The sequence below is a fragment of the Giraffa tippelskirchi genome, chromosome X, assembly GCF_054371585.1.
Source record: "Giraffa tippelskirchi isolate mGirTip1 chromosome X, T2T-mGirTip1v1.2.pri, whole genome shotgun sequence".
Lineage (NCBI taxonomy): Eukaryota > Metazoa > Chordata > Mammalia > Artiodactyla > Giraffidae > Giraffa > Giraffa tippelskirchi.
In genome coordinates, this window is record NC_137289.1 from 108,291,117 (window position 1) to 108,314,776 (window position 23,660).

Genomic DNA, 23,660 nt, shown 5'->3' on the forward strand with positions numbered 1-23,660 from the left:
GCAGGAGAGGCCAGCCAGGCTGGAGCCTGACAGAAGGAAAACACTAAGGGAGGAAAACAGAAGACGAAAGACTCCAGTCGTGTAGGGAAATACTGAGGTAGAAATGATAACATTCAATGCCATAAACCTCTTGCATTTTTCTTCTGTGCTAAAAGTTTACGTCCCTTACTTGGGCCACTGAGCCAGCTCCTGTCTGTTTTACAAAGGAGTTCTGCCACTCCAGTGCTACCTTGGTGACAAATCAGGTCTTTGAGGAGGGCCCCCTGGCAAGAGGCTGGCAAGTGGGGACAAAAGTGAGGAGTGGGGAAGACCCAAGGTGGACAAAATGAGGTGGCTGGATAGGTGATCGGGGAGTCTCAGGGGAGTAAGATGATGTCCTGAGTAGGGCCACAGCACTCAGGAGCCACTTTTTTAAAATTGAAGTATAGTTGATTTACAGTGTTGTGTTAGTTTCTGGTGTACAGGAAAGTGATTCAGTTATATAACTATATACTATGAAGTAAAAGTGAAAGTGTTAGTTGATCAGTTGTGTCCGACTCTTTGCCACCCCATGGGTTATGTGGTTCACCAGGCTCCTCTGTCCATGGGATTCTCCAGGCAAGAATACTGGAGTGGACTGGCATGCCCTTCTCCAGATTTCCTAATCTTACACTTAAAAAAAAAAGAGGTCCGCTTGGGCGGTGCCCACTCTCCTGCCCACTTCCACTATGCGCTGACTGCGGCGCTGACAGCGTGCTGAAGGCGGCGCTGTCGGCGTGCTGAAGGCGGCGCTGTCGGCGTGCTGAAGGCGGCGCTGTCGGCGTGCTGAGGGCGTGCTCTGTCGGCGTGCTGAAGGCAGCGCTGTCGGCGTGCTGAGGGCGTGCTGTCGGCGGTGCTGACGAGGGGTGCGACCATTGTGGCGTCACCCACGGGGTACTTTGTGACTCAGGAGCTGGCGCGAGGCCTTTAGTGCAGGCGGCACAGTCCGGCAGCCAGACCGCGCAGCAGTTTGTGCCTGAAGCACAGCGGGCCGCTGTGGTGACCCAACACTCCGCAGCGGCCCTTCACTCTCCAAACATGTCAGGCTCCACCAGCTCTCGCCGACCCATCAAGGGAATCCTGAAAAAGAGAAGTCCCAGGGCTTCCTCAGTCGCAGGCTCGGCCCAGCAGTCCGGTGCACCACTCCCGGAGGTCCATAGAAAGAAATCCCAGAAGTGGGACGAGTCGAGCATCTTGGCTACCTGCCGTCCAGAGTACAGAGACTGCGATTTCATGAAGGTGAATGAGCCCAGCACCCCCCAGTTCGGTCTGCAGGATTATGGGGAAGGAAGTTCAGAAACTTCTTTCGACGCGACTCTCGACAACTTAGCCAAGAGATTAGCCGCCATCTACACCTCCGATTCCGACTATCCAGCGCGGGAGCCCGAACTGGATGGAGCGCATAGCAGCAAACTCTACCTTGACAGACAAGAGAAACATCGGCAGTTCGAAAGGAAAAGGAAACTTCACTACAGCGATGGAAAGACCATCAAACTCGCCAGACTACTGATTTCCACAGATCTACTGCATGACGACGAGGATGAAGAAAGTTGGCACGTCGTCAGCCACGACAAGACTACCACCCAGGAAGACGCAGAGCAAGGTGCCACCAGCGACGAAGGCCTGAAGACCCAGACCGCCTGGTACACCAATGATGATGACGAAGACGACGACAAGTAGACCGCATTTGATACAGTAGACAATGGTGGATCTCCACGCGGCAGTTGTTGCATCCACATCTTGTTCCTCTAGTCCGTGGCAAGTACTGAAATACTTAACAGTTACATTGCACTGTGATAATTCAATGGTAAACATCGCAAATAATAGCTTAACTGGAAAAATCTCTGCTTGGTACTCTGGTTCTTTGCCGTAAATACCGATTCTGGTATTCCTCTAAAACCGCATTACTTTGAGAAAAGTGTTCCTTAATGTAAATGTATATAGTATATAGCTTTTCATGTGTTAAAGGTTTCAAAGGGGTGCGGGGGGGCACTAATTTATATTCACTTCTAACCATACTACCTTTAATTGAAATGGTTTTGTTATAAAGGGAAAAGGCGATTGGTACAGTGGGGTATGTAGTCTGATGAATATTCAGGCTGTAAAACACTTGTCTTCAGGGTGATCGGCCTGTTTACTTGAGAGGGAATATATTATGTGATTGTGGCATTTTAACTTTAAATTTTATCTTACTTTGCTTTCAGTGTTTACAAGAAAGGGACTAAATGTTTTGTTGATTAAAAAAAGTCCTTTTCCTGTGAATTATCAGGTTCAAATTGTCCCAATAGTCTACTCTGTGCACTATATGGGCAGATTTGATATCGATTATAACTCTTTCTTTCCTCATCCCCAGGAAGTCTTGCCCTCTCTATCCTTTATTACCACATGCCCCAGGAGGACTGAGGAAACAATGGGTGGAGAGAGTAAGACAGGTTTGAGAAGGAACCACCGAGATAATATTAGACTTTTAAGAATAACTGATATCAAGTCTGCCCATATAGTGCACACAGGCAGAGTAGACACTGGAACAATTTAACCTGATGATTCATGGAAAAAGGACTAGTTTTTATAAGAAAACATTTGGTCATTTTCTTGTAAACACTGAAAGCAAATTAAGATAAAATTCACTTTCACTTTTCTGGGGCATACACAGCACAGTTTTTATGGATTATCACAGATGATCAAAACATCAGAAACACTTGTTGCCACAGTGTCACTTCCGTTTCAACCATCACGGCCCCTCCAATCTTCTAAGATGTGGAGAAACTAGACTGCATAGCAGAAGTGTAATAGTCGGGAAATAGAATTCAGTTGCTAAATTTCTACCCCTTTTTGGTTTACAGCCTGCTAAACAATTTTCTATTATTAGTTCATCATTTGTTCTCATTACCTTTTAGAGAACAACTGAGATTTTTTTTTCACAACAGACTCCTGTGCAACTGGTGACATGGTTACAGTCCCAGAATGTATGTGGACAGAAGACAGCGCAAAGGTTTTGTGTGTGTGTGTGTGTGTGTGTGTGTGTGTATTTCCATTTTGCTCTTTGGAACATTACTGATGTAATTGTGGGTTCACATGCTGTTGTGAGAAATCATACAGAGAGAGCCTGTGTACCCTTCACCCAGATTCCCTATGGTAACATATCGAAAAACTAGTGCAACGCCACAACAAGATATTGACATCATCACTACAATCAAGATACAGAACATTCCATCACAGCAAGAATCCCTCAGGTTGCCCATTTGCAGCCACATGGTCTCCATTTCTATAATTTTGTCATTTCAAGAATATTATATAAACGAAAACATGTAGCATGTAACCTTTTGGGATATACCAGATTTTTTAGCCTTTTATCCATTCAAGGACATATGGACTAGTTCCAGGTTTTGGTATTACAAATGAAGCTGCTGTGAACATTCATGTACAGGTTTTTGTGTGAGCATATGTTTTCACTTCTCTGGGATAAATGCCCAGGAGTGCAATTGCTGGCTTGCATGGTAGTTGCAGTTCCCTAAGAAACTGCCAAATTGTTTTACAGAGTGACTGTGCCATTTTACATTCCCACCAGCACCCAGCAACGTGTGAGCATTCCGGTTTCTCTGCATCCTCGCCAGCATTTCGTGTTACCTCTATTTTTCATTTGTCATTTTTAATCTATGTGTACTGGTGTCTTAATTTGCCTTTTGCTAATAGTTAATGATGTTGAACATCTTTCCATGTGCTTATTGGCAATCTGTAGATCCTCTTCGGTGAAATGTTTTCTGCTCATTTTCTATTTTGATTATTTTACTATTCAACCTTGAGAGTTCTTTGCAATTTTTTTCACAATTGGTAGCTTATTATTATCCTCTCACAGACACTTTTGCAAAGCAAAAGGTTTTGATTTTGATGTGATTCACTTGATCAAGTTTTCCTTTTCTTTGTGGTGATTTTGGTACCCTTGTCAAATGTAATCTCGAAAGATTTTTTTTTTCCAAATCATGATTTCCTAATTAAGTGACATGGTATTAGGATGCATAGATTATGGACCTTTATTATTTAAGTTTGATTTTCCTTTGGAAAAAGGTATCTGAAAATGTTGAGTTCCAGTTTCAACTTTTTATCAACATCACCTCCCCTGCTTAACTCCTTTGATGTCACCATTTGTTCACTCATTTTTAAGTAGGAAATTCAGCCAGGCTGGCTATTTAAAACCTGGGACAGAAAATGGTATAAATGGGTTGCTAAAAAAGAGTAACTTCTACTTGAAGGTCAAAGCGAATCCATTTTCCCCCCTAGACTTTGAAATTGCTTCCATTGTTTCCCCTCTACATTAGTACACTAAATAGCATGCTCTAATAAGGCAGAGTATTATTTAAAAAAAAAATGATAGTCAAGAGCCACTAAATTGGTTCCTTGAAATTACAACCTCAATTTGACAAATACTGAACTCAAAGGATCAGAATTTTTTTCTCTTAAAAGATTTTGTTCTGGGAGTAACACTGTAGGTACTTATCAACCCTTCACACTTTAGAGTAAATGAAGAACACGGTATGAATATGGATGAAAGGGAGGGGACTATGAAAGTGAGACAAAGAGGTACCCAGAAGCAAAGAGCTGGGAAGGGAGGGGGAGAAATGAGGGGAAAAAAAAAGAGTGGAGGTTTAAGCTCACTAGTTTTAAAAGTTATGACTTGCTCTCAATGAGTCATTAACTCTGAACCGTCATCAAGAGGACACAAAATCTTAGTGAAGAAATGATGAAGAAAAGAAGAGTTCTCCACTCAGCCAAATAATTAAAGCAATGCTATTACCCCTGCCACTACTAATCACCATTTATTGAGTATATGCAGTGTATCAGACAGGGTACCAGGGCTTTGAAAGCCTTATCTCTTTCAGTGATGCCAATGATCCTCTGAAATAGTATTTTGTCCATTTGAGAAAGGAGAAAATTTCAAATAAATAACATTGCATAGTTGGCCCAAATGTATAGCTGCTAGGTGGTAGAATCAGGATTCATACCCAAGCCTGTCTGGCAGACTCAGGCATGGTGTTTTCCCCACCGTACAGTACTGGCTCTGTGCAGGTCCTTAGTGGTGGTGGAAGCCACCCCACCCCACCCCACCCCACCCCTCCCCCCTAATCACACACATCTGTCCTCACCTTGTAGCAGGGGCTGCTTTTCTGTACAGACAGTGCAACTGGTCTAAGGAGAATGTCCTCCAGTCTATTCTAGGAGGGGCCTGTGACCTCTGCCACACTGCCCACGTCCTCCTGCTACCACCTCCCATCCCCTGCTCCGAGCTTGTGCTCGGCCAGGAGCCTGAGACATTCATTCATACAAAGATGCCACCAGGGACAAGTATATGTGTCAATTGCACTTTGAAGGGCACACATTTTTTGTGTGTGCATTTACCAAGTACAGCCCTGTGTCAGGTGCAGTAGCCAGGGAAAGAAAGATGAATGAAACACAATCTCTGCCCTCAAGGAGGTCTAAGTCTAGTGCGGGAGACCTGTATGGTTCTGAAATGTTCATTGATGGGAACACTTTCAAAGAAGAGGATGCCTGTATTTAAAGAGGGACAAGTCCTGACTTAGATTACGTAACGGCTTGAAGCAACGAAGGGATTTCCACATGCCTGCGAAGCAAGCCACACGCAGCCTTCAGAGGAGCCCCAGTCTCCTGAAGGTGAGGACAGAGGGAGCCTAGCCCTTGAGACCTGGTCTAGTTCAGCAGCAGCAGCCGCCCTGCTCACAGCTGGCTGGGGTTGGGGAGGCGGGCAGTAAAGAGGGATTATGGACCAACCATGGAAGGAGTCACAAGTAGCGAGCTCAACAGAGAGAGATGAGGACCTCTGAGGCAATAACAAATGGTTCTGCATTGTTTTCTGGCAGAATCCTTTCCTGCGATGCTGAGTTTTGAACTTATTTGAATGAGGAATTGTAGACACTTTGTCTCAGAAGTGAAGCAGTTATGTAAAATGCGAACCATGCTTCCTTTGTTTTTGGCTCCTGCTTTATGCCACTGTATTGTCCTCTTTGGCATTACCTTTCTTTGGGATTGGAAGGAAAACTCACCTCTTCCAGTCCTGCGGCCACTGCTGAGTTTTCCAAATTTGCTGGCATATCGAGTGCAGCACTTTCACAGCATCACCTTTGAGGATTTGAAATAGCTAAACTGGAATTCCATCACCTCCACTAGCTTTGTTCGTAGTGACGCTTTCTAAGGCCCACTTGACTTCCCATTCCAGGATGTCTGGCTCTAGGTGAGTGATCACACCATCGTGATTATCTGGGTCGTGAAGATCTTTTCTGTACATTTCTTCTGTGTATTCCTGCCACCTCTTCTTAATATCTTCTGCTTCTGTTAGGTCCATACCATTTCTGTCCTTTATCGAGCCTATCTTTGCATGAAATGTTCCTTTGGTATCTCTAATTTTCTTGAAGAGATCTCTAGTCTTTTCCAATCTGTTGCTTTCCTCTGTTTCTTTGCACTGATCGCTGAGGAAGGCTTCCTTATCTCTCCTTGCTATTCTTTGGAACTCTGCATTCAGAAAGGCAATGCCAAAGAATGCTCAAACTACTGCACAATTGCACTCATCTCACATGCTAGTAAAGTAATGCTCAAAATTCTCCAAGACAGGCTTCAGCAATACGTGAACCGTGAACTTCCAGATGTTCAAGCTGGTTTTAGAAAAGGCAGAGGAACCAGAGATCAAATTGCCAATATCCGCTGGATCATCGAAAAAGCAAGAGAGTTCCAGAAAAACATCTATTTCTGCTTTATTGACTATGCCAAAGCCTTCGACTGTGTGGATCACAATCAACTGTGGAAAATTCTGAAAGAGATGGGAATACCAGACCATCTGACCTGTCTCTTGAGAAACCTGTATGCAGGTCAGAAAGCAACAGTTAGAACTGGACATGGAACAACAGACTGGTTCCAAATAGGAAAAGGAGTACGTGAAGGCTGTCTATTGTCACCCTGCTTATTTAACTTATATGCAGAGTACATCATGAGAAACGCTGGGCTGGAAGAAACACAAGCTGGAATCAAGATTGCCGGGAGAAATATCAATAAGCTCAGGTATGCGGATGACACCACCCTTATGGCAGAAAGTGAAGAAGAACTAAAGAGCCTCTTGATGAAGGTGAAAGAGGAGAGTGAAAAACTTGGCTTAAAGCTCAACGTTCAGAAGACTAAGACCGTGGCATCTGGTCCCATCACTTCATGGGAAATAGATGGGGAAACAGTGGAAACAGTGTCAGACTATTTTTTTTTAGGCTCCAGAATCACTGCTGATGGTGATTGCCCCCATGAAATTAAAAGACGCTTACTCCTTGGAAGGAAGGTTATGGCCAACCTAGATAGCATATTTAAAAGCAGAGACATTACTTTGCCAACAAAAGTCCGCCTAGTCAAGGCTATGGTTTTTCCAGTGGTCATGTATGGATGTGAGACTTGGACGATGAAGAAAGCTGAGCGCCGAAGAATTGATGATTTTGAACTGAGGTGTTGGAGAAGACTCTTGAGAGTCCCTTGGACTCCAAGGAGACCCAATCAATCCATCCTAAAAGAGATCAATCCTGGGTGTTCATTGGAAGGTCTGATGTTGAAGCTGAAACTCCAATACTTTGGGCACCTCATGCGAAGGGTTGACTCATTGGAAAAGACACTAATGCTGGGTAGGATTGGGGGCTGGAGGAGAAGGGGACGACAGAGGATGAGATGGTTGGATGGCATCACCGACTCCATGGACATGGGTTTGGGTAGACTCCCGGAGTTGGTGATGGACAGAGAGGCCTGGCGTGCTGCAATTCAAGGGGTCACAGAGAGGCGGACACGACTGAGCGACTGAACTGAACTGATTGTCCTCTTTTGGAACATTGGGGCTCATGGTTGAAACTGGGGGTTGGGGAAGGTGCTGGCTTGTGCTGGGAGGAGAGAGGGACCCATCTTCATCCCTTCATCCCTCCCCAGATGGCTGGGGAGGAGGGGTGGAGGAAACCCAGGAGAGTGGCAGCAGGAGAGGCCAGCCAGGCTGGAGCCTGACAGAAGGAAAACACTAAGGGAGGAAAACAGAAGACGAAAGACTCCAGTCGTGTAGGGAAATACTGAGGTAGAAATGATAACATTCAATGCCATAAACCTCTTGCATTTTTCTTCTGTGCTAAAAGTTTACGTCCCTTACTTGGGCCACTGAGCCAGCTCCTGTCTGTTTTACAAAGGAGTTCTGCCACTCCAGTGCTACCTTGGTGACAAATCAGGTCTTTGAGGAGGGCCCCCTGGCAAGAGGCTGGCAAGTGGGGAAAAAAGTGAGGAGTGGGGAAGACCCAAGGTGGACAAAATGAGGTGGCTGGATAGGTGATCTGGGAGTCTCAGGGGAGTAAGATGATGTCCTGAGTAGGGCCACAGCACTCAGGAGCCACTTTTTTAAAATTGAAGTATAGTTGATTTACAGTGTTGTGTTAGTTTCTGGTGTACAGGAAAGTGATTCAGTTATATAACTATATACTATGAAGTAAAAGTGAAAGTGTTAGTTGATCAGTTGTGTCCGACTCTTTGCCACCCCATGGGTTATGTGGTTCACCAGGCTCCTCTGTCCATGGGATTCTCCAGGCAAGAATACTGGAGTGGACTGGCATGCCCTTCTCCAGATTTCCTAATCTTACACTTAAAAAAAAAAGAGGTCCGCTTGGGCGGTGCCCACTCTCCTGCCCACTTCCACTATGCGCTGACTGCAGCGCTGACAGCGTGCTGAAGGCGGCGCTGTCGGCGTGCTGAAGGCGGCGCTGTCGGCGTGCTGAAGTCGGCGCTGTCGGCGTGCTGAGGGCGTGCTCTGTCGGCGTGCTGAAGGCGGCGCTGTCGGCGTGCTGAGGGCGTGCTGTCGGCGGTGCTGACGAGGGGTGCGACCATTGTGGCGTCACCCACGGGGTACTTTGTGACTCAGGAGCTGGCGCGAGGCCTTTAGTGCAGGCGGCACAGTCCGGCAGCCAGACCGCGCAGCAGTTTGTGCCTGAAGCACAGCGGGCCGCTGTGGTGACCCAACACTCCGCAGCGGCCCTTCACTCTCCAAACATGTCAGGCTCCACCAGCTCTCGCCGACCCATCAAGGGAATCCTGAAAAAGAGAAGTCCCAGGGCTTCCTCAGTCGCAGGCTCGGCCCAGCAGTCCGGTGCACCACTCCCGGAGGTCCATAGAAAGAAATCCCAGAAGTGGGACGAGTCGAGCATCTTGGCTACCTGCCGTCCAGAGTACAGAGACTGCGATTTCATGAAGGTGAATGAGCCCAGCACCCCCCAGTTCGGTCTGCAGGATTATGGGGAAGGAAGTTCAGAAACTTCTTTCGACGCGACTCTCGACAACTTAGCCAAGAGATTAGCCGCCATCTACACCTCCGATTCCGACTATCCAGCGCGGGAGCCCGAACTGGATGGAGCGCATAGCAGCAAACTCTACCTTGACAGACAAGAGAAACATCGGCAGTTCGAAAGGAAAAGGAAACTTCACTACAGCGATGGAAAGACCATCAAACTCGCCAGACTACTGATTTCCACAGATCTACTGCATGACGACGAGGATGAAGAAAGTTGGCACGTCGTCAGCCACGACAAGACTACCACCCAGGAAGACGCAGAGCAAGGTGCCACCAGCGACGAAGGCCTGAAGACCCAGACCGCCTGGTACACCAATGATGATGACGAAGACGACGACAAGTAGACCGCATTTGATACAGTAGACAATGGTGGATCTCCACGTGGCAGTTGTTGCATCCACATCTTGTTCCTCTAGTCCACGGCAAGTACTGAAATACTTAACAGTTACATTGCACTGTGATAATTCAATGGTAAACATCGCAAATATTAGCTTAACTGGAAAAATCTCTGCTTGGTACTCTGGTTCTTTGCCGTAAATACCGATTCTGGTATTCCTCTAAAACCGCATTACTTTGAGAAAAGTGTTCCTTAATGTAAATGTATACAGTATATAGCTTTTCATGTGTTAAAGGTTTCAAAGGGGTGTGGGGGGGGCACTAATTTATATTCACTTCTCACCATACTACCTTTAATTGAAATGGTTTTGTTATAAAGGGAAAAGGCGATTGGTACAGTGGGGTATGTAGTCTGATGAATATTCAGGCTGTAAAACACTTGTCTTCAGGGTGATCGGCCTGTTTACTTGAGAGGGAATATATTATGTGATTGTTGCATTTTAACTTTAAATTTTATCTTACTTTGCTTTCAGTGTTTACAAGAAAAGGACTAAATGTTTTGTTGATTAAAAAAAGTCCTTTTCCTGTGAATTATCAGGTTCAAATTGTCCCAATAGTCTACTCTGTGCACTATATGGGCAGATTTGATATCGATTATAACTCTTTCTTTCCTCATCCCCAGGAAGTCTTGCCCTCTCTATCCTTTATTACCACATGCCCCAGGAGTACTGAGGAAACAATGGGTGGAGAGAGTAAGACAGGTTTGAGAAGGAACCACCGAGATAATATTAGACTTTTAAGAATAACTGATATCAAGTCTGCCCATATAGTGCACACAGGCAGAGTAGACACTGGAACAATTTAACCTGATGATTCATGGAAAAAGGACTAGTTTTTATAAGAAAACATTTGGTCATTTTCTTGTAAACACTGAAAGCAAATTAAGATAAAATTCACTTTCACTTTTCTGGGGCATACACAGCACAGTTTTTATGGAGTATCACAGATGATCAAAACATCAGAAACACTTGTTGCCACAGTGTCACTTCCGTTTCAACCATCACGGCCCCTCCAATCTTCTAAGATGTGGAGAAACTAGACTGCATAGCAGAAGTGTAATAGTCGGGAAATAGAATTCAGTTGCTAAATTTCTACCCCTTTTTGGTTTACAGCCTGCTAAACAATTTTCTATTATTAGTTCATCATTTGTTCTCATTACCTTTTAGAGAACAACTGAGATTTTTTTTTCACAACAGACTCCTGTGCAACTGGTGACATGGTTACAGTCCCAGAATGTATGTGGACAGAAGACAGCGCAAAGGTTTTGTGTGTGTGTGTGTGTGTGTGTGTGTGTATTTCCATTTTGCTCTTTGGAACATTACTGATGTAATTGTGGGTTCACATGCTGTTGTGAGAAATCATACAGAGAGAGCCTGTGTACCCTTCACCCAGATTCCCTATGGTAACATATCGAAAAACTAGTGCAACGCCACAACAAGATATTGACATCATCACTACAATCAAGATACAGAACATTCCATCACAGCAAGAATCCCTCAGGTTGCCCATTTGCAGCCACATGGTCTCCATTTCTATAATTTTGTCATTTCAAGAATATTATATAAACGAAAACATGTAGCATGTAACCTTTTGGGATATACCAGATTTTTTAGCCTTTTATCCATTCAAGGACATATGGACTAGTTCCAGGTTTTGGTATTACAAATGAAGCTGCTGTGAACATTCATGTACAGGTTTTTGTGTGAGCATATGTTTTCACTTCTCTGGGATAAATGCCCAGGAGTGCAATTGCTGGCTTGCATGGTAGTTGCAGTTCCCTAAGAAACTGCCAAATTGTTTTACAGAGTGACTGTGCCATTTTACATTCCCACCAGCACCCAGCAACGTGTGAGCATTCCGGTTTCTCTGCATCCTCGCCAGCATTTCGTGTTACCTCTATTTTTCATTTGTCATTTTTAATCTATGTGTACTGGTGTCTTAATTTGCCTTTTGCTAATAGTTAATGATGTTGAACATCTTTCCATGTGCTTATTGGCAATCTGTAGATCCTCTTCGGTGAAATGTTTTCTGCTCATTTTCTATTTTGATTATTTTACTATTCAACCTTGAGAGTTCTTTGCAATTTTTTTCACAATTGGTAGCTTATTATTATCCTCTCACAGACACTTTTGCAAAGCAAAAGGTTTTGATTTTGATGTGATTCACTTGATCAAGTTTTCCTTTTCTTTGTGGTGATTTTGGTACCCTTGTCAAATGTAATCTCGAAAGATTTTTTTTTTCCAAATCATGATTTCCTAATTAAGTGACATGGTATTAGGATGCATAGATTATGGACCTTTATTATTTAAGTTTGATTTTCCTTTGGAAAAAGGTATCTGAAAATGTTGAGTTCCAGTTTCAACTTTTTATCAACATCACCTCCCCTGCTTAACTCCTTTGATGTCACCATTTGTTCACTCATTTTTAAGTAGGAAATTCAGCCAGGCTGGCTATTTAAAACCTGGGACAGAAAATGGTATAAATGGGTTGCTAAAAAAGAGTAACTTCTACTTGAAGGTCAAAGCGAATCCATTTTCCCCCCTAGACTTTGAAATTGCTTCCATTGTTTCCCCTCTACATTAGTACACTAAATAGCATGCTCTAATAAGGCAGAGTATTATTTAAAAAAAAATGATAGTCAAGAGCCACTAAATTGGTTCCTTGAAATTACAACCTCAATTTGACAAATACTGAACTCAAAGGATCAGAATTTTTTTCTCTTAAAAGATTTTGTTCTGGGAGTAACACTGTAGGTACTTATCAACCCTTCACACTTTAGAGTAAATGAAGAACACGGTATGAATATGGATGAAAGGGAGGGGACTATGAAAGTGAGACAAAGAGGTACCCAGAAGCAAAGAGCTGGGAAGGGAGGGGGAGAAATGAGGGGAAAAAAAAAGAGTGGAGGTTTAAGCTCACTAGTTTTAAAAGTTATGACTTGCTCTCAATGAGTCATTAACTCTGAACCGTCATCAAGAGGACACAAAATCTTAGTGAAGAAATGATGAAGAAAAGAAGAGTTCTCCACTCAGCCAAATAATTAAAGCAATGCTATTACCCCTGCCACTACTAATCACCATTTATTGAGTATATGCAGTGTATCAGACAGGGTACCAGGGCTTTGAAAGCCTTATCTCTTTCAGTGATGCCAATGATCCTCTGAAATAGTATTTTGTCCATTTGAGAAAGGAGAAAATTTCAAATAAATAACATTGCATAGTTGGCCCAAATGTATAGCTGCTAGGTGGTAGAATCAGGATTCATACCCAAGCCTGTCTGGCAGACTCAGGCATGGTGTTTTCCCCACCGTACAGTACTGGCTCTGTGCAGGTCCTTAGTGGTGGTGGAAGCCACCCCACCCCACCCCACCCCACCCCTCCCCCCTAATCACACACATCTGTCCTCACCTTGTAGCAGGGGCTGCTTTTCTGTACAGACAGTGCAACTGGTCTAAGGAGAATGTCCTCCAGTCTATTCTAGGAGGGGCCTGTGACCTCTGCCACACTGCCCACGTCCTCCTGCTACCACCTCCCATCCCCTGCTCCGAGCTTGTGCTCGGCCAGGAGCCTGAGACATTCATTCATACAAAGATGCCACCAGGGACAAGTATATGTGTCAATTGCACTTTGAAGGGCACACATTTTTTGTGTGTGCATTTACCAAGTACAGCCCTGTGTCAGGTGCAGTAGCCAGGGAAAGAAAGATGAATGAAACACAATCTCTGCCCTCAAGGAGGTCTAAGTCTAGTGCGGGAGACCTGTATGGTTCTGAAATGTTCATTGATGGGAACACTTTCAAAGAAGAGGATGCCTGTATTTAAAGAGGGACAAGTCCTGACTTAGATTACGTAACGGCTTGAAGCAACGAAGGGATTTCCACATGCCTGCGAAGCAAGCCACACGCAGCCTTCAGAGGAGCCCCAGTCTCCTGAAGGTGAGGACAGAGGGAGCCTAGCCCTTGAGACCTGGTCTAGTTCAGCAGCAGCAGCCGCCCTGCTCACAGCTGGCTGGGGTTGGGGAGGCGGGCAGTAAAGAGGGATTATGGACCAACCATGGAAGGAGTCACAAGTAGCGAGCTCAACAGAGAGAGATGAGGACCTCTGAGGCAATAACAAATGGTTCTGCATTGTTTTCTGGCAGAATCCTTTCCTGCGATGCTGAGTTTTGAACTTATTTGAATGAGGAATTGTAGACACTTTGTCTCAGAAGTGAAGCAGTTATGTAAAATGCGAACCATGCTTCCTTTGTTTTTGGCTCCTGCTTTATGCCACTGTATTGTCCTCTTTGGCATTACCTTTCTTTGGGATTGGAAGGAAAACTCACCTCTTCCAGTCCTGCGGCCACTGCTGAGTTTTCCAAATTTGCTGGCATATCGAGTGCAGCACTTTCACAGCATCACCTTTGAGGATTTGAAATAGCTAAACTGGAATTCCATCACCTCCACTAGCTTTGTTCGTAGTGACGCTTTCTAAGGCCCACTTGACTTCCCATTCCAGGATGTCTGGCTCTAGGTGAGTGATCACACCATCGTGATTATCTGGGTCGTGAAGATCTTTTCTGTACATTTCTTCTGTGTATTCCTGCCACCTCTTCTTAATATCTTCTGCTTCTGTTAGGTCCATACCATTTCTGTCCTTTATCGAGCCTATCTTTGCATGAAATGTTCCTTTGGTATCTCTAATTTTCTTGAAGAGATCTCTAGTCTTTTCCAATCTGTTGCTTTCCTCTGTTTCTTTGCACTGATCGCTGAGGAAGGCTTCCTTATCTCTCCTTGCTATTCTTTGGAACTCTGCATTCAGAAAGGCAATGCCAAAGAATGCTCAAACTACTGCACAATTGCACTCATCTCACATGCTAGTAAAGTAATGCTCAAAATTCTCCAAGACAGGCTTCAGCAATACGTGAACCGTGAACTTCCAGATGTTCAAGCTGGTTTTAGAAAAGGCAGAGGAACCAGAGATCAAATTGCCAATATCCGCTGGATCATCGAAAAAGCAAGAGAGTTCCAGAAAAACATCTATTTCTGCTTTATTGACTATGCCAAAGCCTTCGACTGTGTGGATCACAATCAACTGTGGAAAATTCTGAAAGAGATGGGAATACCAGACCATCTGACCTGTCTCTTGAGAAACCTGTATGCAGGTCAGAAAGCAACAGTTAGAACTGGACATGGAACAACAGACTGGTTCCAAATAGGAAAAGGAGTACGTGAAGGCTGTCTATTGTCACCCTGCTTATTTAACTTATATGCAGAGTACATCATGAGAAACGCTGGGCTGGAAGAAACACAAGCTGGAATCAAGATTGCCGGGAGAAATATCAATAAGCTCAGGTATGCGGATGACACCACCCTTATGGCAGAAAGTGAAGAAGAACTAAAGAGCCTCTTGATGAAGGTGAAAGAGGAGAGTGAAAAACTTGGCTTAAAGCTCAACGTTCAGAAGACTAAGACCGTGGCATCTGGTCCCATCACTTCATGGGAAATAGATGGGGAAACAGTGGAAACAGTGTCAGACTATTTTTTTTTAGGCTCCAGAATCACTGCTGATGGTGATTGCCCCCATGAAATTAAAAGACGCTTACTCCTTGGAAGGAAGGTTATGGCCAACCTAGATAGCATATTTAAAAGCAGAGACATTACTTTGCCAACAAAAGTCCGCCTAGTCAAGGCTATGGTTTTTCCAGTGGTCATGTATGGATGTGAGACTTGGACGATGAAGAAAGCTGAGCGCCGAAGAATTGATGATTTTGAACTGAGGTGTTGGAGAAGACTCTTGAGAGTCCCTTGGACTCCAAGGAGACCCAATCAATCCATCCTAAAAGAGATCAATCCTGGGTGTTCATTGGAAGGTCTGATGTTGAAGCTGAAACTCCAATACTTTGGGCACCTCATGCGAAGGGTTGACTCATTGGAAAAGACACTAATGCTGGGTAGGATTGGGGGCTGGAGGAGAAGGGGACGACAGAGGATGAGATGGTTGGATGGCATCACCGACTCCATGGACATGGGTTTGGGTAGACTCCCGGAGTTGGTGATGGACAGAGAGGCCTGGCGTGCTGCAATTCAAGGGGTCACAGAGAGGCGGACACGACTGAGCGACTGAACTGAACTGATTGTCCTCTTTTGGAACATTGGGGCTCATGGTTGAAACTGGGGGTTGGGGAAGGTGCTGGCTTGTGCTGGGAGGAGAGAGGGACCCATCTTCATCCCTTCATCCCTCCCCAGATGGCTGGGGAGGAGGGGTGGAGGAAACCCAGGAGAGTGGCAGCAGGAGAGGCCAGCCAGGCTGGAGCCTGACAGAAGGAAAACACTAAGGGAGGAAAACAGAAGACGAAAGACTCCAGTCGTGTAGGGAAATACTGAGGTAGAAATGATAACATTCAATGCCATAAACCTCTTGCATTTTTCTTCTGTGCTAAAAGTTTACGTCCCTTACTTGGGCCACTGAGCCAGCTCCTGTCTGTTTTACAAAGGAGTTCTGCCACTCCAGTGCTACCTTGGTGACAAATCAGGACTTTGAGGAGGGCCCCCTGGCAAGAGGCTGGCAAGTGGGGACAAAAGTGAGGAGTGGGGAAGACCCAAGGTGGACAAAATGAGGTGGCTGGATAGGTGATCTGGGAGTCTCAGGGGAGTAAGATGATGTCCTGAGTAGGGCCACAGCACTCAGGAGCCACTTTTTTAAAATTGAAGTATAGTTGATTTACAGTGTTGTGTTAGTTTCTGGTGTACAGGAAAGTGATTCAGTTATATAACTATATACTATGAAGTAAAAGTGAAAGTGTTAGTTGATCAGTTTTGTCCGACTCTTTGCCACCCCATGGGTTATGTGGTTCACCAGGCTCCTCTGTCCATGGGATTCTCCAGGCAAGAATACTGGAGTGGACTGGCATGCCCTTCTCCAGATTTCCTAATCTTACACTTAAAAAAAAAAGAGGTCCGCTTGGGCGGTGCCCACTCTCCTGCCCACTTCCACTATGCGCTGACTGCAGCGCTGACAGCGTGCTGAAGGCGGCGCTGTCGGCGTGCTGAAGGCGGCGCTGACGGCGTGCTGAAGGCGGCGCTGTCGGCGTGCTGAGGGCGTGCTGTCGGCGGTGCTGACGAGGGGTGCGACCATTGTGGCGTCACCCACGGGGTACTTTGTGACTCAGGAGCTGGCGCGAGGCCTTTAGTGCAGGCGGCACAGTCCGGCAGCCAGACCGCGCAGCAGTTTGTGCCTGAAGCACAGCGGGCCGCTGTGGTGACCCAACACTCCGCAGCGGCCCTTCACTCTCCAAACATGTCAGGCTCCACCAGCTCTCGCCGACCCATCAAGGGAATCCTGAAAAAGAGAAGTCCCAGGGCTTCCTCAGTCGCAGGCTCGGCCCAGCAGTCCGGTGCACCACTCCCGGAGGTCCATAGAAAGAAATCCCAGAAGTGGGACGAGTCGAGCATCTTGGCTACCTGCCGTCCAGAGTACAGAGACTGCGATTTCATGAAGGTGAATGAGCCCAGCACCCCCCAGTTCGGTCTGCAGGATTATGGGGAAGGAAGTTCAGAAACTTCTTTCGACGCGACTCTCGACAACTTAGCCAAGAGATTAGCCGCCATCTACACCTCCGATTCCGACTATCCAGCGCGGGAGCCCGAACTGGATGGAGCGCATAGCAGCAAACTCTACCTTGACAGACAAGAGAAACATCGGCAGTTCGAAAGGAAAAGGAAACTTCACTACAGCGATGGAAAGACCATCAAACTCGCCAGACTACTGATTTCCACAGATCTACTGCATGACGACGAGGATGAAGAAAGTTGGCACGTCGTCAGCCACGACAAGACTACCACCCAGGAAGACGCAGAGCAAGGTGCCACCAGCGACGAAGGCCTGAAGACCCAGACCGCCTGGTACACCAATGATGATGACGAAGACGACGACAAGTAGACCGCATTTGATACAGTAGACAATGGTGGATCTCCACGCGGCAGTTGTTGCATCCACATCTTGTTCCTCTAGTCCGTGGCAAGTACTGAAATACTTAACAGTTACATTGCACTGTGATAATTCAATGGTAAACATCGCAAATAATAGCTTAACTGGAAAAATCTCTGCTTGGTACTCTGGTTCTTTGCCGTAAATACCGATTCTGGTATTCCTCTAAAACCGCATTACTTTGAGAAAAGTGTTCCTTAATGTAAATGTATATAGTATATAGCTTTTCATGTGTTAAAGGTTTCAAAGGGGTGCGGGGGGCCACTAATTTATATTCACTTCTAACCATACTACCTTTAATTGAAATGGTTTTGTTATAAAGGGAAAAGGCGATTGGTACAGTGGGGTATGTAGTCTGATGAATATTCAGGCTGTAAAACACTTGTCTTCAGGGTGATCGGCCTGTTTACTTGAGAGGGAATATATTATGTGATTGTGGCATTTTAACTTTAAATTTTATCTTACTTTGCTTTCAGTGTTTACAAGAAAAGGACTAAATGTTTTGTTGATTAAAAAAAGTCCTTTTCCTGTGAATTATCAGGTTCAAATTGTCCCAATAGTCTACTCTGTGCACTATATAGGCAGATTTGATATCGATTATAACTCTTTCTTTCCTCATCCCCAGGAAGTCTTGCCCTCTCTATCCTTTATTACCACATGCCCCAGGAGGACTGAGGAAACAATGGGTGGAGAGAGTAAGACAGGTTTGAGAAGGAACCACCGAGATAATATTAGACTTTTAAGAATAACTGATATCAAGTCTGCCCATATAGTGCACACAGGCAGAGTAGACACTGGAACAATTTAACCTGATGATTCATGGAAAAAGGACTAGTTTTTATAAGAAAACATTTGGTCATTTTCTTGTAAACACTGAAAGCAAATTAAGATAAAATTCACTTTCACTTTTCTGGGGCATACACAGCACAGTTTTTATGGAGTATCACAGATGATCAAAACATCAGAAACACTTGTTGCCACAGTGTCACTTCCGTTTCAACCATCACGGACCCTCCAATCTTCTAAGATGTGGAGAAACTAGACTGCATAGCAGAAGTGTAATAGTCGGGAAATAGAATTCAGTTGCTAAATTTCTACCCCTTTTTGGTTTACAGCCTGCTAAACAATTTTCTATTATTAGTTCATCATTTGTTCTCATTACCTTTTAGAGAACAACTGAGATTTTTTTTTCACAACAGACTCCTGTGCAACTGGTGACATGGTTACAGTCCCAGAATGTATGTGGACAGAAGACAGCGCAAAGGTTTTGTGTGTGTGTGTGTGTGTGTGTGTGTGTATTTCCATTTTGCTCTTTGGAACATTACTGATGTAATTGTGGGTTCACATGCTGTTGTGAGAAATCATACAGAGAGAGCCTGTGTACCCTTCACCCAGATTCCCTATGGTAACATATCGAAAAACTAGTGCAACGCCACAACAAGATATTGACATCATCACTACAATCAAGATACAGAACATTCCATCACAGCAAGAATCCCTCAGGTTGCCCATTTGCAGCCACATGGTCTCCATTTCTATAATTTTGTCATTTCAAGAATATTATATAAACGAAAACATGTAGCATGTAACCTTTTGGGATATACCAGATTTTTTAGCCTTTTATCCATTCAAGGACATATGGACTAGTTCCAGGTTTTGGTATTACAAATGAAGCTGCTGTGAACATTCATGTACAGGTTTTTGTGTGAGCATATGTTTTCACTTCTCTGGGATAAATGCCCAGGAGTGCAATTGCTGGCTTGCATGGTAGTTGCAGTTCCCTAAGAAACTGCCAAATTGTTTTACAGAGTGACTGTGCCATTTTACATTCCCACCAGCACCCAGCAACGTGTGAGCATTCTGGTTTCTCTGCATCCTCGCCAGCATTTCGTGTTACCTCTATTTTTCATTTGTCATTTTTAATCTATGTGTACTGGTGTCTTAATTTGCCTTTTGCTAATAGTTAATGATGTTGAACATCTTTCCATGTGCTTATTGGCAATCTGTAGATCCTCTTCGGTGAAATGTTTTCTGCTCATTTTCTATTTTGATTATTTTACTATTCAACCTTGAGAGTTCTTTGCAATTTTTTTCACAATTGGTAGCTTATTATTATCCTCTCACAGACACTTTTGCAAAGCAAAAGGTTTTGATTTTGATGTGATTCACTTGATCAAGTTTTCCTTTTCTTTGTGGTGATTTTGGTACCCTTGTCAAATGTAATCTCGAAAGATTTTTTTTTTCCAAATCATGATTTCCTAATTAAGTGACATGGTATTAGGATGCATAGATTATGGACCTTTATTATTTAAGTTTGATTTTCCTTTGGAAAAAGGTATCTGAAAATGTTGAGTTCCAGTTTCAACTTTTTATCAACATCACCTCCCCTGCTTAACTCCTTTGATGTCACCATTTGTTCACTCATTTTTAAGTAGGAAATTCAGCCAGGCTGGCTATTTAAAACCTGGGACAGAAAATGGTATAAATGGGTTGCTAAAAAAGAGTAACTTCTACTTGAAGGTCAAAGCGAATCCATTTTCCCCCCTAGACTTTGAAATTGCTTCCATTGTTTCCCCTCTACATTAGTACACTAAATAGCATGCTCTAATAAGGCAGAGTATTATTTAAAAAAAAATGATAGTCAAGAGCCACTAAATTGGTTCCTTGAAATTACAACCTCAATTTGACAAATACTGAACTCAAAGGATCAGAATTTTTTTCTCTTAAAAGATTTTGTTCTGGGAGTAACACTGTAGGTACTTATCAACCCTTCACACTTTAGAGTAAATGAAGAACACGGTATGAATATGGATGAAAGGGAGGGGACTATGAAAGTGAGACAAAGAGGTACCCAGAAGCAAAGAGCTGGGAAGGGAGGGGGAGAAATGAGGGGAAAAAAAAAGAGTGGAGGTTTAAGCTCACTAGTTTTAAAAGTTATGACTTGCTCTCAATGAGTCATTAACTCTGAACCGTCATCAAGAGGACACAAAATCTTAGTGAAGAAATGATGAAGAAAAGAAGAGTTCTCCACTCAGCCAAATAATTAAAGCAATGCTATTACCCCTGCCACTACTAATCACCATTTATTGAGTATATGCAGTGTATCAGACAGGGTACCAGGGCTTTGAAAGCCTTATCTCTTTCAGTGATGCCAATGATCCTCTGAAATAGTATTTTGTCCATTTGAGAAAGGAGAAAATTTCAAATAAATAACATTGCATAGTTGGCCCAAATGTATAGCTGCTAGGTGGTAGAATCAGGATTCATACCCAAGCCTGTCTGGCAGACTCAGGCATGGTGTTTTCCCCACCGTACAGTACTGGCTCTGTGCAGGTCCTTAGTGGTGGTGGAAGCCACCCCACCCCACCCCACCCCACCCCTCCCCCCTAATCACACACATCTGTCCTCACCTTGTAGCAGGGGCTGCTTTTCTGTACAGACAGTGCAACTGGTCTAAGGAGAATGTCCTCCAGTCTATTCTAGGAGGGGCCTGTGACCTCTGCCACACTGCCCACGTCCTCCTGCTACCACCTCCCATCCCCTGCTCCGAGCTTGTGCTCGGCCAGGAGCCTGAGACATTCATTCATACAAAGATGCCACCAGGGACAAGTATATGTGTCAATTGCACTTTGAAGGGCACACATTTTTTGTGTGTGCATTTACCAAGTACAGCCCTGTGTCAGGTGCAGTAGCCAGGGAAAGAAAGATGAATGAAACACAATCTCTGCCCTCAAGGAGGTCTAAGTCTAGTGCGGGAGACCTGTATGGTTCTGAAATGTTCATTGATGGGAACACTTTCAAAGAAGAGGATGCCTGTATTTAAAGAGGGACAAGTCCTGACTTAGATTACGTAACGGCTTGAAGCAACGAAGGGATTTCCACATGCCTGCGAAGCAAGCCACACGCAGCCTTCAGAGGAGCCCCAGTCTCCTGAAGGTGAGGACAGAGGGAGCCTAGCCCTTGAGACCTGGTCTAGTTCAGCAGCAGCAGCCGCCCTGCTCACAGCTGGCTGGGGTTGGGGAGGCGGGCAGTAAAGAGGGATTATGGACCAACCATGGAAGGAGTCACAAGTAGCGAGCTCAACAGAGAGAGATGAGGACCTCTGAGGCAATAACAAATGGTTCTGCATTGTTTTCTGGCAGAATCCTTTCCTGCGATGCTGAGTTTTGAACTTATTTGAATGAGGAATTGTAGACACTTTGTCTCAGAAGTGAAGCAGTTATGTAAAATGCGAACCATGCTTCCTTTGTTTTTGGCTCCTGCTTTATGCCACTGTATTGTCCTCTTTGGCATTACCTTTCTTTGGGATTGGAAGGAAAACTCACCTCTTCCAGTCCTGCGGCCACTGCTGAGTTTTCCAAATTTGCTGGCATATCGAGTGCAGCACTTTCACAGCATCACCTTTGAGGATTTGAAATAGCTAAACTGGAATTCCATCACCTCCACTAGCTTTGTTCGTAGTGACGCTTTCTAAGGCCCACTTGACTTCCCATTCCAGGATGTCTGGCTCTAGGTGAGTGATCACACCATCGTGATTATCTGGGTCGTGAAGATCTTTTCTGTACATTTCTTCTGTGTATTCCTGCCACCTCTTCTTAATATCTTCTGCTTCTGTTAGGTCCATACCATTTCTGTCCTTTATCGAGCCTATCTTTGCATGAAATGTTCCTTTGGTATCTCTAATTTTCTTGAAGAGATCTCTAGTCTTTTCCAATCTGTTGCTTTCCTCTGTTTCTTTGCACTGATCGCTGAGGAAGGCTTCCTTATCTCTCCTTGCTATTCTTTGGAACTCTGCATTCAGAAAGGCAATGCCAAAGAATGCTCAAACTACTGCACAATTGCACTCATCTCACATGCTAGTAAAGTAATGCTCAAAATTCTCCAAGACAGGCTTCAGCAATACGTGAACCGTGAACTTCCAGATGTTCAAGCTGGTTTTAGAAAAGGCAGAGGAACCAGAGATCAAATTGCCAATATCCGCTGGATCATCGAAAAAGCAAGAGAGTTCCAGAAAAACATCTATTTCTGCTTTATTGACTATGCCAAAGCCTTCGACTGTGTGGATCACAATCAACTGTGGAAAATTCTGAAAGAGATGGGAATACCAGACCATCTGACCTGTCTCTTGAGAAACCTGTATGCAGGTCAGAAAGCAACAGTTAGAACTGGACATGGAACAACAGACTGGTTCCAAATAGGAAAAGGAGTACGTGAAGGCTGTCTATTGTCACCCTGCTTATTTAAGTTATACGCAGAGTACATCATGAGAAACGCTGGGCTGGAAGAAACACAAGCTGGAATCAAGATTGCCGGGAGAAATATCAATAAGCTCAGGTATGCGGATGACACCACCCTTATGGCAGAAAGTGAAGAAGAACTAAAGAGCCTCTTGATGAAGGTGAAAGAGGAGAGTGAAAAACTTGGCTTAAAGCTCAACGTTCAGAAGACTAAGACCGTGGCATCTGGTCCCATCACTTCATGGGAAATAGATGGGGAAACAGTGGAAACAGTGTCAGACTATTTTTTTTTAGGCTCCAGAATCACTGCTGATGGTGATTGCCCCCATGAAATTAAAAGACGCTTACTCCTTGGAAGGAAGGTTATGGCCAACCTAGATAGCATATTTAAAAGCAGAGACATTACTTTGCCAACAAAAGTCCGCCTAGTCAAGGCTATGGATTTTCCAGTGGTCATGTATGGATGTGAGACTTGGACGATGAAGAAAGCTGAGCGCCGAAGAATTGATGATTTTGAACTGTGGTGTTGGAGAAGACTCTTGAGAGTCCCTTGGACTGCAAGGAGATCCAATCAATCCATCCTAAAAGAGATCAATCCTGGGTGTTCATTGGAAGGTCTGATGTTGAAGCTGAAACTCCAATACTTTGGGCACCTCATGCGAAGGGTTGACTCATTGGAAAAGACCCT

At 44.5% G+C, this 23,660-nt stretch overlaps 3 protein-coding genes across 3 annotated transcripts; all 3 read left to right on the top strand.

Moving 5' to 3' along the window:
- Positions 1 to 973: 973 nt before the first annotated feature.
- On the top strand, positions 974 to 1,859 carry LOC145535948 (protein phosphatase inhibitor 2 family member C-like). Its single transcript, XM_081564297.1, has one exon. It carries the CDS (start codon positions 1,057 to 1,059, stop codon positions 1,696 to 1,698), a length of 642 nt encoding a protein of 213 aa, XP_081420423.1. The 5' UTR covers positions 974 to 1,056; the 3' UTR covers positions 1,699 to 1,859.
- A 7,133-nt stretch (positions 1,860 to 8,992) lies between these two features.
- Positions 8,993 to 11,355, top strand: LOC145535892 (protein phosphatase inhibitor 2 family member C-like). The gene is made up of 2 exons (XM_081564235.1): positions 8,993 to 9,795; positions 10,966 to 11,355. The coding sequence occupies exon 1, from the start codon at positions 9,076 to 9,078 to the stop codon at positions 9,715 to 9,717; it is 642 nt and encodes a 213-aa protein (XP_081420361.1). The 5' UTR covers positions 8,993 to 9,075; the 3' UTR covers positions 9,718 to 9,795; positions 10,966 to 11,355.
- A 5,607-nt stretch (positions 11,356 to 16,962) lies between these two features.
- On the top strand, positions 16,963 to 17,848 carry LOC145535957 (protein phosphatase inhibitor 2 family member C-like). The gene has a single exon (XM_081564307.1). The coding sequence runs from the start codon at positions 17,046 to 17,048 to the stop codon at positions 17,685 to 17,687; it is 642 nt and encodes a 213-aa protein (XP_081420433.1). The 5' UTR covers positions 16,963 to 17,045; the 3' UTR covers positions 17,688 to 17,848.
- The last annotated feature ends 5,812 nt before the right edge of the window (positions 17,849 to 23,660 follow it).

What these genes read in the sequence shown, in the direction of transcription:
- LOC145535948 (XM_081564297.1), top strand. Translation starts at nt 1,057, where the DNA reads ATGTCAGGCTCCACCAGCTCTCGCCGACCCATCAAGGGAATCCTGAAA.
- LOC145535892 (XM_081564235.1), top strand. Translation starts at nt 9,076, where the DNA reads ATGTCAGGCTCCACCAGCTCTCGCCGACCCATCAAGGGAATCCTGAAA.
- LOC145535957 (XM_081564307.1), top strand. Translation starts at nt 17,046, where the DNA reads ATGTCAGGCTCCACCAGCTCTCGCCGACCCATCAAGGGAATCCTGAAA.